The sequence below is a fragment of the Capsicum annuum genome, chromosome 6, assembly GCF_002878395.1.
Source record: "Capsicum annuum cultivar UCD-10X-F1 chromosome 6, UCD10Xv1.1, whole genome shotgun sequence".
In the NCBI taxonomy this organism is placed as follows: domain Eukaryota; kingdom Viridiplantae; phylum Streptophyta; class Magnoliopsida; order Solanales; family Solanaceae; genus Capsicum; species Capsicum annuum.
The window spans coordinates 184,247,812-184,264,366 of NC_061116.1; the positions used below are offsets into that span (position 1 = coordinate 184,247,812).

At 37.6% G+C, this 16,555-nt stretch overlaps 1 protein-coding gene across 1 annotated transcript; it reads left to right on the forward strand.

The window, feature by feature from the left end:
* Positions 1 to 2,378: 2,378 nt before the first annotated feature.
* LOC107879784 (proteinase inhibitor PSI-1.2-like) lies at positions 2,379 to 3,548 on the forward strand. The gene is made up of 2 exons (XM_016726735.2): positions 2,379 to 2,593; positions 3,121 to 3,548. Exons 1-2 carry the CDS (start codon positions 2,548 to 2,550, stop codon positions 3,327 to 3,329), a joined length of 255 nt encoding a protein of 84 aa, XP_016582221.1. The 5' UTR covers positions 2,379 to 2,547; the 3' UTR covers positions 3,330 to 3,548.
* The last annotated feature ends 13,007 nt before the right edge of the window (positions 3,549 to 16,555 follow it).

The following is a 16,555-nucleotide window of genomic DNA, read 5'->3' on the forward strand; positions in this document are numbered from 1 at the left end:
GTATTTCGAAAGCTTACAGTTTCAGACTCGATTCACCTCATCATTGCAGCGAGAACCATCGTGGTTGACTACATTTGCTCCCGCTGATGCCTTGTGATGCAAGAGGAAGCCTGGAACGCATTCCTAAATATAGATCCGGTTCATCTTTTTACTTGACATTAATGTTCTTTTCTTGGTTGGTATCCAAGTCTTCCTTCCGCCTTATACGAACCTATTTACTGATTTATGTTGGACATGTATCACCATTCAGTGGAGTTGTTAAGATAATTACTAAAGATATCCGCAGTCCCCAACTCCTTATTCATTGTTGAAGTCTGCTAAATGTGCAGTATTAACATCATCGATTGATTTTGTTTTGCAGTTCCCATATTTTTTGAAGTTGCTTATGAGCAGTGATATCATCAACACAGCTGACAATGGATACTGTGAGCATTGACACGGCAAAAGACTATCCAAAACCAGCAAAATTATTCTCTCGAGTCACCACAAATTCATTTGTAGCCTACATCAAGTCATCTAAAAAATAAAGCACACAAATGACTACTTAGATGACCAAGAACAACTTAAACAAATACCTGATATTCACTAAATTAACAACTTCTCTCATATCAGAAATTCAGAATGGATAAAATTGTGTTTTGTCAAAGTTTTAACTCTACGCAGCCTTCACATTGTATTGTATGACCCAGCCAACTGTTTGAATATTTGGTATACCTTTCACCGGCCCCCCAAAAAGAAAAATCTCCTGTTTGAATAATTGGCATGCCTATCAGACAAATCTTAGGTTTCATACGATGTTAGCACTCTTCTATGTATAGGGATGGCATGGGGCGGCCGTGCAGGTGCGTTGCGGATTTTAGGTTATGTGGTACGGTGCGGGTTTTAGACTATGTGGTTGTGGTGCGAGTGTGGGGCGGGTTTAAGTAAGTTTTTTTTTTTTAAATGGTGCGGGGTGGTTTGCGGGTATATGCGGGTTTAAACTAAAAAAAAAGTTAAAATTAGTAGTATTATTCTCGTAAATCTACCTAAAATTATATGTATTCTTAACTTAAAATTTTGTGATACTTAAAACAATATGTATAACACTACAAATAAACAATTTTATAGCTTTTTTAATTTCCTTGTTCATTTTAATGAAAATTTGATATTTGATCATTACTTGTACGTATGATACTTTTCTGATAATTTCTTGGTGAAAAGTGATATGATAAAAATTGGTTGTTATTATTTTCTATTATTGAAAATATTATGGTTTTCAATGGAGTTATAAAATTTTCAAAAAAGAAAAAAACAAAAATGTGGGGTGGGACGGGGCGGTATGCGCGAGTATGAGTGCGAGGCGAGTTTAAATGTGATGCGGTATGGTGCGGGGCGGTTTTAAAATTCGCGGGTTTAGAAAAAACCCGCACCACACCATTGCCACCCCCTATCTATGTATAATGCTAGCACTAATTCTCTAACTGAGGCTTTCAATAGAACTCTATGCAACTTGTTGGAAAAGGTTGTCTCGAGGTCTGAAAGAGATTGACATGAACAAATGGAAGAAGCATTATTGGCATATAGGACAACATAATGCAAGCATCGAGTTTTCACCAAGGCCGCCATGGATTGTCCTTACAAGGATCGATAATTCGTCATTATGGCTATGCCATCGTAGATTCGATATTTTTTGTTATGGATTTGTCCTTAGAAGGTTTGATATTTCGCAATGGATATTCGTCATTATGCATTTGTTCCTCAAAGGATCGATATTCCGTTGTTATGGATTTGTCCTTAAAAGGATTGATATTTCATGTTATGAATGGATATCTACCTCACCACTTGCACCTTTAAAACGACTTCCGCATCAACTTTGCAAGCGGCTAATGTATATGGTTTATCAGTTTGAATCGATTTAGTTAGTTTTTTCGATTTTATTATAATAGAATCAAAATGAAATTAAATACTATCAATTTACAATTTAAAATTCAAAATCAATTCAAGTCGAACAAACCAAATTACCAATTTTCTTAATTGAACTGATTCGATTTTCCATTTGATTTGACTTTCCATCAAATGTGAAAACATCCCTGACATAACAAAGAAATCGAACCAGTCACGTAAATGGTCTTTATGAATGCTTAATTAATAAGAAGTTTATTCATTTGTCAACCAAAACCCTCGCCCTCCGCCCTTTTTTTTTTTAAAAAAATAAAATTATACCCAGCTTGTATTTTCTATTTTTCTTTACAATTTATTAATTAAATATCTATTTTGTTAAAAGATTTGTGAATGATATTTTGAAAATCTAAATTTGACAAGATAATTGTTTAACTCTCTACTCATAATAATTGGGATCCAAATATTCAAATTGGCTTGGTCATACCATCTAATGTGAAGGCTGCATCGAGCAAAACTTGACAAAACACAATCTGGTCCATTCTGATATATATGAGAAAAGTCATTCCTAGTTGTGTTTTACTAACTTTTGTTTTCTCTATAAATAGCTTAAGATGAGATTCCAACATCCTCAAATTAAAGCAGCAAATTCAAAGAAACATACATACAATGGCCTTTTGCAAAGTTGGTATCCTTTCCCTCCTCCTATTGTCCGGTAAGGTTTTTTCTACATACGTAAACGCCTTTATAATGATACTGTTTGTCTGAATATCTATTGAGTATATAATAAATAATAATAACGTAATATGAAAAATTGATTTCAAACAAAATTATGCCCAAAATCAACTGACGTTTGGACCGACCAAAAAACCCATCGGATCAGTTGGTTTTAGCAATTTTTTTTTTTAAAAATATGGTAGGTTTTTTTACTTCAAAATACAGAAAACAGAAAAAGTGACCTACACAATTATTTATTATTTAAAATATCTGAAAAATATTTTTCAAAAAATTCGATCGAGTCAGTCGATCTTTTGGTCAAATCTTCTATCAACTTATTTAAAAACACCGAGCAAAATTACCAACCAACACAGTTGATAATTAATTTATTTATTTTAAAAAATTGACTTTTTGGGCCTTTTTCAATCAGCATTGATTGTGCTGCATATCAAGCTTTCAAGCCAAAAACTATAATGTCATATGCATGTTTGCTAATTTTGTGTTTGATTTGGATTCTTTTGTTAGGTATATTTCTGCTAGGAATTGAGGTGGAATATGGAAATGCACAAAAAATGTGTCTCCAAGTTTGTGACCCTGAAGTGGCTTACATGACTTGTCCCTCTTCTGGAGATGAGAAAATGAGTGATGTATGCGTCAATTGTTGCACAGCAGCTGTAGGCTGTAAGCTTTTCCGCTCTGATGGATCGTTCATTTGCACCGGAACTCCTGAATAAATATATCGCATCCTTGTCAAAATATAACGATTAAAGTCTTTATTATTCGTATTTGTGTGTAATAAGGCCTGAGTTATTACTCTGGTAGTTTTTAATAATACTAATCTCTTTATACGTGCGTAGAACGTGTATTTCATATTATTTGTTTTATGGATTATATGTACTCAATAGTTAATTCACATATATTTGAAAATCAATTGATTTAGTTATTAATTGCAATTGTTCGTACAAGTGTGCAATAAGATTTTCACTTTGTTGATAAGTGATTGATTCTACACTCAATTGATCGATTCCTTGAACTTTTACCTTGCTGGCCAGAGATTAATTCCTTACCTTGGAAGTGAGACAAAGATGGACTGCCAAGAACATCCCATCCCCATTTCACCTTTTCCTAGCGACGTGTGTTTATACATATCTATGCATCCATGCAACATTCACTAATGGATCAACGTTAAATTAAGGTTAAACACATCGTCAGTCCCCTAAATTTGATATTAATTTTTATTTTTTCAACTCAACTAGCCGTTGTTTATTTTAAACACCTGAACTAATGTTTCATTGTGTCATTTTGACACTTTTTGTTGATATGACACATTGTGTATGATGCAGTTAACTTAAAGAGTGTGAGCAACTGCTTTTTTCGTAAAAAAATATTTTTTCCCTCCTTCTTCCACCTACTCCACCTTCTACCACCACCATCATCCACCATCCACCATCCACCAAACCACCACCAATAATTTTAGAAAACTTACAAAAATATAGAAGAGGAAAATAAAAAATCATCACACACTAATTTTGAAAAACTTTATGAAAATATGAAAGAACCCAATTTAAAAATTAAAAAGATAATGGAGAGAAGAATTCTATCATCCTGTCAAAATCACGCCGAAAAAAGTATCCTCCCAAACTCTTCTCCTTTCTAAATCTTTCTCTTAAACCGCTCATGATTATTAGATAAAATCTTTACAACAATGAAAGAGAATTTAGTAAGAAAATTAAATTAATCAAGATGGTGATAACAAAATTTGTTGCACAACCATCATAAGCTTAGATTCACCTCCAAAATTATCACACCACAACCAAATTCACTATCTCCGTTAAATTCATCAACACCCCATTTTAGTATTATCACCAAAATTCATGATGCCACCATCGATTTCATCGTCCATAACTTGACTCAATATCAACTTTTTAGAAGTAAGAAAATTTAGTTTAAAATTAAGAGAAAGTTAAACCTACAACAAAGAGAAGGCATCAAAATTCAATGAAATCCAAAGGGAAAAAAAGAAGAAGTAAGACGTTGGGGGTGGGGTAACGTCGCCGAAAAAGTGGGAAGAAAGGATGGAGGGGTGCGTAGTTGTGGTGGGTTTGAAAAATATGCATATTTTATTATTATTATTATTATTATGAAAAATTATTTTTTCTTATAATCTATATAATTTTATATTATTATTTCACACTCAAGTGCCACATGTCCTTTTTTAATTAATTCATTATGTCATGTCATCCATTAGTATATTACACTCTCTTTGTAATTTTAACTGATTCAGCAAAATGTGTCAAAATAACTCAGTGGACGCTCGTTTGGATGTTTTTTTTAAAAAAAGACTAATTGAGGTGTCAATGAAAGTTTGTCTCAAATTTTGGGAATGTCAATGTGTTTAGCCTTAAATTAATTATGGCGGCTTATTTATGCAATCTTTTTTAGGTTTTGATTTAAATTTCAATTGAGAAAACATTCAAGGAAGCAACGATGTATCTAAAGCTAGAGTCATTCTCACTGGAGTGCAATGGTGCTCCTGGAATAATATAATATGTATGTTGCGCCTAACACACACATTATGTGTTTTACTCCAAAAATGAATGGACCTCATGTTGCGCCTAACACACACATTATGTGTTTTACTCCAAAAATGAATGGACCTCATGTTGCGCCTAATTCGCACACATCATGTGTTTCACTTCTAAATATGAATGAACCTCGCCTTAAGTTAAATGACCTATTTTCTTTTTCATACATAGAAATAATACAATGACAAGGAGTTAACAATAATCATTCCCATGGCTGCTTCATTTATCAATTTGTGGAACCAAAGACAAATCCAGACTAGTCATATGTTTATTATATCGCCGCTATAAACATATTAGTAGATTTAAATAATTTTTTTGTTGTAAATTATCTAGATGTATAATCTATATTTATATTTATAATCTATATATGTATATCTATAATTTATAATCTATAATTGTAATGTAACTAACCCGATTGGAATTGTGAATTCGAATTTATAACGAAACGGAATTTTATTGATAACAACCAACGATTACAATCAACGAATATGGAAACACTTAAGCTATTCTCCAGTATGAATCTGCAACTTCTACCATGGATACATGTAGTAAACTTAGAATGAAGTAATGAAGGAGAAGATAGAGTAGAAGAGAAAGAAGAAGGTTCTAGAAGAATAGACAGAGAGAATTCTGATCAATTTCATAACTGCCGATCCCAATTTCTGTTAAGAATATTTATAGAATTTGGTTGAGCCGGAGCTGAGTTGTCTGCCTTAATAACTGGGCTAATCTCCACAGTTATTTAATTATTATCTTCACTATTCCTTGTAAAATATCTGCTGACCCCATTTCTCAACTGTTGCTCTAATCTGCCAACACGTGTTCGTACTAACACCACCACATTTGCCTATTGTGATCCCCAATTACAACCCTAATTTTCATTTCTTTCCTCTCTTATTCCAATTACACTCATCGGATATAATAATTCCCCACTCCTTCGAAATTGACCTTGTCCTCAAGGTCGATCATGAGCCACGAATTGGGGAAATTTACTACAAATATAGCTCCAATCTTCCCAAGTAGCATCGTTTGCTGACATGTTAGACCAGTGCACAAGCACTTTGTCGGCTGCTGAGTTATTAACTCTAACGATGCACTGATGTAAAATTACAAGAGGTTCCACCAAAATGCTGCCTTCACTGTCACAAGAAGGAGGTTGCTGCTGGGAAGCTGTAGCAAGTCCGATCCAATACTTCAAGTACGACACATGAAAGACGGGGTGGATATGAGACCCTGCTGGTAACTCTAAACGATATGCCACTGCTCCCACTTTTTGAATAATATTATAGGGTCCATAGAACATGCATCAGTCTTCACTAAAAATGGTTTGTGAAAATCAGCCAAAGCTAATACCGGTGCAGAGGTCATCGCCTGTTTGAGTTGTGGAAAGCCTTTTCTACATCTTCTCCCCACTTAAAAACATTCTTTTTAAGTTAGTAAGTGGTTTACTTGTCAAGCCATAGATTTTAATAAATCATCTATAATACCCAGTCATGTAACGCCTTAAAAATGGGTTCCGAGACGTCACACGATGCTTAGGGTCATAAGTGACCCCAAGCTAACCCTTCTATTGACATAACTCATAAGCAACTGAATAAAATGCATAAATCTAAAAGAATAATGCGGAAGTTAACTCTTTTCTGGATCTGCTCAATACAAAACTGAATTTACAAGATTACAACTCTACTTTTACAAATAAAACTGAAACTTAATACATCAACTTCTACTGACTGTCTATGAAGCCTCTACTAGTACTGACTATAGATAGTCAGGTCATGACTCCCAACTATCCCAACTCAATACGACTGATTAAAGAAAATAAAATACTTCTCAAACTGCATAACTGACTCTAGCCCTTGGATCAAAAAGGCTCATCACCTGCTAACTGGAAGCTGCAACTGACTAAACATAGTATGTGTGCTATAATTCATACCTACATTATGAGACAATGTAGCACATAGACATATATGTGGGTCAGCACTTTGGGAATGTATTGAGTATATGGGGGTATATATAATTAAGTAAAAAATATCATTAATCTTTATAAAAATCATGCATACTGGTTATAATGACTCACAAAGCTGGAATAAAAGCTGAAATATAAGCATCATTAATCATGAATAATGAACATGTATCATAAATCTCGTGAGTCATTATACTTAACTCAAAAATCTAAATTTGTCCATTTATTCTCAAAACTCATAAGCTAAAGAAGTCTTTAAACAATACCTTCAAAACTCATACATCTTTATCGGGGAGAATAGAACTTCTTAAAACAAACTAAAGAACTCAAAGCTTTATAAACTTAGGAATTTGGAATTGGAAACTTTAGAAATCTAAAAAAAAAATCAAACTTTTGAAATATATACCTTTAGCTTAATTAGAGTAGGGGACTGCTTTGGGAGTTTCTTCTAATCGACATAAACCATGTGAGCCATATGGAGTCTAACACTTTGTCCTTCTAAGGAAGAAAAATTACGTTGGGGAAAGGCACCATACTCTTGCCAATGAGTATAACCTCAAATCAGTGATCACAAACTCGGCCTTAGGCCCATAAATCTCAATCCTACGGTGGCACGTAGTTCTGGAGAAGTAGGATGCGTTGAACCCACACTTCCCGCTCGGTGATAAATACTACTCCCATACTCAGGCTCAAAACTCTTAGGAAATCCATCTCAAAATAACTCAAGGGTCTATAATGAAGACCAAATAATATTTCTCTTAATTTAAATCATATGAAATTGTGGATTCCTAATTTTCTCAAAATTCACAATTTAAACCTCAATTCAAATCTCGATAAGTAATTTTCAAAAAGGAAGACTCAAGATCATAACATCATCAAAATCCAACTTCAAACTTGATATAAATATAGTGGCTCAATCTTCCAAGAATATAATCTCATAATTCAATACTTGTCTCATATCAACTCAAAATAATAGTTCATACTCAATATCATTCTTGAAATTTATTCAACAATATTAACTCGTAAAGAAAACGTACAAATCACAATATAAACATTTGGATCAAAGCATAGTAATTAGAAATATCACAAATTCCACAACTTGAATAACTAATAAATTTTGAATCTTCAAACAAGAATATTTGGACATAAATTCATTTATAAATCATAAATACTTAAATAAAATCAAGTTTTGGGCACAAGAACGGAAGGATTGTTCTTGTTCAAACCCCACATACCTCAAATTTGTGAATTCGAATGAACTTTTGATTTTGAAACTCTATTCGTGAAATTGATAGGTGCTTCTTTAAGATCTCGAGCTGGGGATTCCGATTCTTGAATTATTTTTTAGATTTAACTAGTGAGTTTTGATAGATCTGAATTTTTGGTTGGAAGACAGTGTTGAGTTCTGGAGAGGAAACTGATGAAAGATACTATATTTTGGCCAATTGGAGCATAATAACACTGAAGAAGATTGAAAATTATTGGACCACGGGAATGCTAGGGCATCGCCCAACATAGGCTATAGGAGAACCCAGGGAAGCGCCCTGGTTATAGCATGGGAGAAGCTGGGGCGGTGCCCCTCTTACAGTGAGGGAGAGTACAGGGCGGCGCCTCCCTTAGAGCGGGGGAGAAAGCGGGGCGGCGCCCCGCTATCGCAAAGGCTCACTGGTTCAAAATCCAAACACGCCCTAAACGAGGTCCAAAAATTCCTAAACTCACTCGAGATGTACTATTGACTTTCCCCATCGCTACGCAACTTGAAAATAAAAAAAATGGATGTCGGGAAGGTCGCAAAATAATTCATCAAAGTTGAAGGTCCAAAATTAAATTAAGTGTTGGAACACTTAGCAAAAATTTCTAAGGGTAAGGCTTCTTTTAATTCACTCGGAAGACTTAAACGATGAGGAAACTTCACGGGGTCTTACAATATCTCCCCCTTGGGAACATTCTCCGTTGAATGTCTCTCGTAAAGCTAGGAATATAGAGAAAACTGAGGATACACGACTGAAATAACTTGCTCAACTGACTCTACTTCACTCTAAACTCTTGAATATCTCAAAGAATACATGAACTCTTGATAAGAATAGCTATACAACTGAATTAAGGACTAGAAAGGGCTGAAATAAGAAAGGCTGTTATCTTCGTCTGAATCTGAGCTAACTTACCTTTTTCTTATTATGAGGAGCTGACTCATGCCGAGAGTTTAGAACTCGCTTGATGTGCTCATGGTGCGATCGTATCTGTAGACTGCGAAGTGATAGTTTATACAGACATAAATTATGAGAAAATGCGGCTAAGATCACACAATGGGTGTCACATCGTCTGAGCTGAAATACTTGGAAAACGAAGATCGTTCATTGAATACTTATGAGATGAATCATGACTAGGTGTCTATATTCTGAAACTGATGCCTGATATGTATAATGAGTTGAATTTGCAATTTCTCATGGGTGCGAACAACTAATTCCTAGAATGCCCGTACTTGTGAAATTTCTAGTAGTAAGACTAGACTAGTTTCAGAAAATGGAATACTATAGAAATCCATCCGTTTGATTATTGAGCTGGACTGCTGACTATGCAAACTGAGTCATACTAGATACTCATACCCAAATAGAGGATTTCTTTAACACCCTTCCAGCGAGTTCCAATGATACGAGGGAGCAAGGAACTTTTTGGGCATGATCTGAATAAGGTATCTGAATAAGAGATTACAATATTGCTACGACTCTATATCTTGGAACATAGACCTATGAATCATAAGTCGGGATAGAGGTACTAGACCTCAAGCAGTGCAACTTCTTACTCTCAAACTTAGCAACACTTCTCAAACACTCTCTCAACTATACTATACTCGCTCGATTCAACTCATAATTCTCATTATCACTCCAACAACCACATTCAACCTCATTCTAGACATTTACTAACGCGCAATGCACCCATCCATATGTACACAAATAGAACGTTCAAGTCTATCTTCAAACCCACATATGCACCTCTAAACAAACACTTGTAAAGCATCTTTCTCATATTCTCTAACACCTTACCCATACCAACCTATCTACACTATTCAGTTCTTAAGATGATACACATAAAATATTCTCAACTAATCAAGCCACACTCGAAACTTCACCTTAAAATCCTTTCAAACTTATAGACTTAGATACAACAAGAACACGACATTTTTTCTTCAAATATAACACGTAAAACTTCAACTAACCATGATATGCATCCAAGGCTTTACCTCAATCTTACTTCCATTTACTTCCTCAGCTAAAATAAGCATACAATCATCTTCCATCTACAAGAAATATTTACTCTCTCCCATCTAAACAACTGATCATCATAACTATCTTGACCGAAGAAAAGGTAATGGAAGGTTACAACATGAGGACCCGAAACATGAGAGGATACTGTGAAACTTGACGCTCAACTGAGGCCTGAGGAATGGAATATTTAGCATCATGAACTTATCAAAGAGGTCTAACCCGAGGACTTGCATTATATAAAATCTGAATTTCACTAATCATTAAAAGTATCGCTTGAGTAGTTGAACTGAATATATTGTAAAGCTTGAGTGCATGAGTCATGAGTTACATGACCTAATTTTGGAGCTCGTAACTTATGGAATGTGATTCCGACTGATGAATAAACTAGAAATCCTCATTTTAGGAACTAGGAGAGTACATAATTCTCTATCATATACACGAACATGAATTAAGATCATGGAACTGAACGCAAGTTATGGTTAGGCATTGGGAAAACTGAAAAATATTGAGATGATATTGGGTCAAGCATCAATCTTTCTCAAAGCTATTCTACAACTCACTGGTGCATCTACTAGAATCTGAAAGCTTGACTTGGTTACTTGTTCTATCATCTCCCCCTTAGACTTAAGCCATCACTCTAAGGTTGTGAACTGCTATATAAACTTTAGTCTAACTGCAATCACTTTACTCTGGAGTCTGGGATATAACAATGCACATGAACAAAAGGACTTCACCTGAATGACTACACCTGAAAGTGTAATACCAACTACTAATACTACCTTCGGAGCTACACCCTATCTTTCTATAGCCCTAAAAGTCATCATATAATACTTAAACACTTACTAACTTCGAATACACATGAGCATCCCCATCGTCGGAGTGCACACCAATTAGTGCTTCAACTCTTATTTTTATTAGCTCAATCTCCTAGCTTTCAAAATTCGATTCTAACACTTAACATGGGTATCTCTAAACTTTTGATGGACCATACTACTTCTGTCATATCCTACCAATATCACGCCTATAAGCTTATATTTCTAAACCATATGAATCAAAATCATACTTAACAGGCTCAACATCTTCAACCATAACTCCTTAACTTAGTTATCAAGAATATCATACATTATGTAACGAGTCTTTCTCCACCTAGTAACTCTACGATACTACTAACTATACCACATGCATTGATCCTAAAAAATAATGCAACCCCACAGCACCTTGGGCGTGCTCCTACATCCTACTTACAACACTAGACTTGATTACAAATCAATTAGACTTAAGCCCTTACATGAACTATTCAAGCCTATTAGATCACTTCCATACAACTAGTATCCATGATCCATCAATCACTATACCCTCATTTATCGTCACCTACTATTCAAACTTAGTATCTTGTTCTACTTATGATTATCCGCAATCTCGGCAACTATTCTTACCTGTCAATCACCCGAAAATACTAGTCCACTGAAACCCCATAACAATACTGATCAATAACAGTCCTATGGTCTACTTATTGGAAATACAATAACATAGTCTCCTTTTACACATTATTACTATTCACCCACTTATATACCTACCTTCTTTCATAGCTTTATAAGTTCCAACAAACTCTATTTTGCACTTCCCGGGATGCCTAAATCAACAACACTCATCCACCAAGTACCTTTATTAATAAATTATACTTTTCTAGCACAACAAACACCGTCAACAACTCTTTTCATACTTCAAGAAAAAAATAATTCACCTTAACTAATAACTGCTTCTCTACCTTTTAACGCACAAGAACATATCACTTTATTACTAAACCGTATGCAAAAAGGTTCGGCTATACATATATTCAATAAATCACACTTATCACCCTTCTTATCACTACACCTCTAAATCCCCAGTTCCAGCCAACATAAGAACAACAAGATAAATAAAAAGTTGCTAGTGAATCAAAATAGGCCTTGCACGGCTTCACTAGACTTTGATTTTTAACAAACTAATGATAACAAGGTTACAAGATATAGAAACTTAACACACAATATTCAATAATCTAAGAATACACATTTTATTCTGTCTTACTTGAATGACTCATAAGAGTGAGGACATAACTCTGATCTTGGAAGACTTATAACACACAAGAAAGCTCCTCTCAAGCCGCTTTGTATGACTTATGAAGCTTCTTGCTAGCCAATCATAGAGCGTTATCTAGGGAGAAACTGGAACTTACTAATCATGCTACCTCAAGAATAATACATGGATTGGGAAGTATAGCTTTACATTATGGATTCTGGGGAGGAATCTGATAGTACATCTAACTTGGGCTTAGTGCAGGACTTTTACGAATCAGGAGTAAAGCACTTCAATCTTCGAAACTTAAAAGCACTGAAGGAATACTTTCTAGCTTGTTTAAAATCCCACAGCTACCTGTGGAGGCTGTCTGAGAAAGCACTATCTGTAAAGATTTAAGCTTAACTATTTCTGATATCTTGAAAGTAAGGCAGAGATGGCCTAAATAGAGTAAGATGAGAATCTGTATAAGTTTCTTAGAGAACCTTTCTATAGCACGATATGAGATTTGAAAGAATGGACACTTTTCCTAAATGCTTTATAGGCTCTGGAAGAAAAGTACAGACGTCTTTGTACCGTTCCATAAGACTCTACTAGATACGGCTTCATAGACACCCTAGGACACTTGAACTTTGTGCTCTGATACCACGTTTGTAACTCCCCAAAAATGGGTTCCGAGATATCAGACGGTTCTTAGGGTCATAAGTGACCCCAAGCTAACTATTCTACTGGCATAACTCATAAGCAACTAAATACAACAACAACAACAACAAACCCAGTGTATTCCCACTTAGTGGGGTCTGGGGGGGGGGGTAAGATGTATGCAGTCCATACCTCTACCTCTGATGAGGTAGAAAGGCTGTTTCTGAAAGACCCCCAGCTCAAGTCACGAGATATCACACAAACACATAGTACCGCACAGAAGCAGATGACATAACATAGATACGGCACCCATAAGGAATATAAAACAGAGTAAAGCATGAATGCAGGAATATAAAGCCGAGGAAAGCACACATATTCGTAATAAACATGGAACACGGAACACGGAACATTGAATACGAAATCATAACAGGAATACACCCCCACCAATTAATTCCCTACACTAGCGACCCGAACTGGCCCTAATCCTCTGCCGTAATTCGCATCTTCCAGACCTTCCTATCTAGGGTCATGTCCTCGGTGAGCTGTAACTGTTCCATGTCCCGCCTAATCACCTCACCCCAGTACTTCTTTGGTCTACCCCTACCCCGTCTAAAACCATCCAACGCTAGCCTCTCACACCTACGGACCGGGGCATCCATGCCCCTCCTCTTCACGTGTCCGAACCATCTCAATCGTGCTTTCCGCATCTTACACTCCACTGAAATCACACCAACCTTCTCCCGGATAGTCTCATTCCGAACTCTATCCCCTCGGGTCAGTCTACACATCCAGCGCAACATCCGCATTTCTGCCACCTTCATTCTTTGGGTGTGGGAGTTCTTAACTGGCCAACACTCCGCTCCATACAGCAAGGCCGGACGGACTACCACCCTATAGAATTTTCCTTTAAGCTTGGGCGGCACCTTCTTATCACACAGCACCCCCGATGCGAGTTTCCACTTCATCCATCCCGCCCCAATACGGTGCGAGACATCCTCGTCAATCTCACCGCTACTCTGGATCACGGACCCGAGATACTTGAACTTATCCCTCTTCCCAACCTCCTGTGCTTCTAGCCTCACTACTACCTCATCCTCCCGCCTCACGTCATTAAACTTACATTCCACATACTCTGTCTTGGTTCTGCTCACCCTGAACCCTTTAGACTCCAGAGTTTGCCTCCACAACTCTAATTTGTCATTCACACCCCCTCGAGTCTCATCTATCAGGACTACATCGTCTGCAAAAAGCATACACCACGGCACCTCCCCTTGGATACGCCGCGTCAACACATCCATTACTAACGCAAACAAAAAGGGACTAAGAGTAGATCCCTGATGCAATCCTGTCAGGACAGTGAAATGCTCTGAGTCTCCTCCCGCCGTCCTCACCTGGGTTTTCGCTCCCTCATACATGTCCTTAATTACTCTGATATATGCCTGCGGTACTCCACTCACCTCCAAGCATCTCCAAAGCACTTCCCTGGGGACTTTGTCGTACGCCTTTTCCAGGTCGATGAACACCATGTGCAGATCCTTCTTCCTCTCCCTATACTGCTCCACCAACCTCCGTACCAGGTGGATTGCCTCCGTCGTCGAGCGGCCGGGCATAAATCCGAACTGGTTTTTCGAAATAGACACTATCCGTCTCTGCCTCACCTCGACCACTCTCTCCCAGATCTTCATAGAGTGACTCAGTAACTTAATCCCCCTATAGTTATTGCAACACTGAATGTCCCCCTTATTCTTATAGAGGGGGATCATGGTACTCCACCTCCACACCTCGGGCATCTTTGCCGTCCTGAAAATTTCATTGAACAATGCAGTCAACCACCTGACACCAGCCTCTCCAACAAACTTCCAAAACTCCACCGATATCTCATTCGGCCCCGTCGCCCTACCCCTTCGCATCCTGCGGACTGCCTGTCTAACCTCGTCTACCTTAAAACGTCTACAATAGCTAAAATCCCGACACTCCCCTGAGTGCTCCAGTTCCCCTAACACAATAGCTCTGTCCCCCTCGTCATTCAAGAGCCTATGAAAGTACGACTGCCATCTCTTCTTTATGTGGCCGTCCTCCACCAACACTCTACCGTCCTCCCCCTTAATGCACCTCACCTGATCGAGGTCACGACCCTTCCTCTCCCTAGCCTTAGCGAGTCGGAACAACTTTTTCTCCCCTCCTTTCCCCTGTAACCCTGCATACAAGCTCTCAAAAGCGGCCGTCTTAGCTGCCGTGACCGCTGACTTCGCCTCCTTCCTCGCTAGCTTGTACTCTTTCCTGTTTACCCGCTTCTATTCTTCGTCCTTACTTTCCACCAACTTAGCATACGCCTCTTTCTTGGTCTCCACTTTCTTCCCCACCTCTTCATTCCACCACCAATCCCCCCGATGATGTCCGGCCCGGCCCCTCGAAACACCCAACACCTCCCTTGCAATCTCCCTGATGCACGTTGCCGCCCTGTCCCACATGTTATCCACATCCCCCCTACACTCCCACACCTCCATTCCCGCCACCCTCTCCCCTATCTCCCACGCATTCACTGGCGTCAAACCGCCCCACTTAATTCTCGGTCTACACTCCTTACTCCTCCTCTTTCTATTCTTCTTTATACCTAAATCCATAACCAAGAGCCTATGTTGGGTCGAAAGATTCTCACTCGGGATGACTTTGCAGTCTTTACACAACGCCCTATCCCCTTTCCTAAGCAACAAAAAGTCAATCTGGGTCCTGGCTATCGCGCTCCGAAAAGTGATCAGGTGCTCGTCCTTCTTCGGGAAGCCCGAGTTCACCACCACCAGCCCAAACGCCCTCGCAAACTCCAATAGGGTCGCCCCCTCTTCATTTCTCTCCCCAAAACCAAAACCACCATGCACATCCCCAAAGCCTCCCGGTAGCGCCCCGATGTGCCCGTTGAAATCATAAGCAACTAAATAAAATGCATAAATCTATAAGAATAATGCGGAAGTTAACTCTTTTCTGGATCTGCTTAATACAAAACTGAATTTACAAGATTACAACTCTACTTTTACAAACAAAACTGAAACTTAATACATCAACTTCTACTGACTGTCTATGAAGCCTCTACTAGTACCGACTATAGGTAGTCGGGTCATGACTCCCAACTATCCCAACTCAATACGACTGATTAAAGAAAATAAAATACTTCTCAAACTGCGTAACTGACTCGAGCCCTTGGATAAAAAAAAAGGCTCATCACCTGCTAACTGGAAGCTGCAACTGACTGAACATGGTATGTGTGCTACAATTCGTACCTACATTATGAGATAATGTAGCACATAGACATATATGTGGGTCAGCACTTTGGGAATGTACTGAGTATATGGGGGTGTATATAATTAAGTAAACAATATTATTAATCTTTATAAAAATCATGCATGCTGATTATAATGACTCACAAAGCTGGAATAAAAGCTAAAATATAAGCA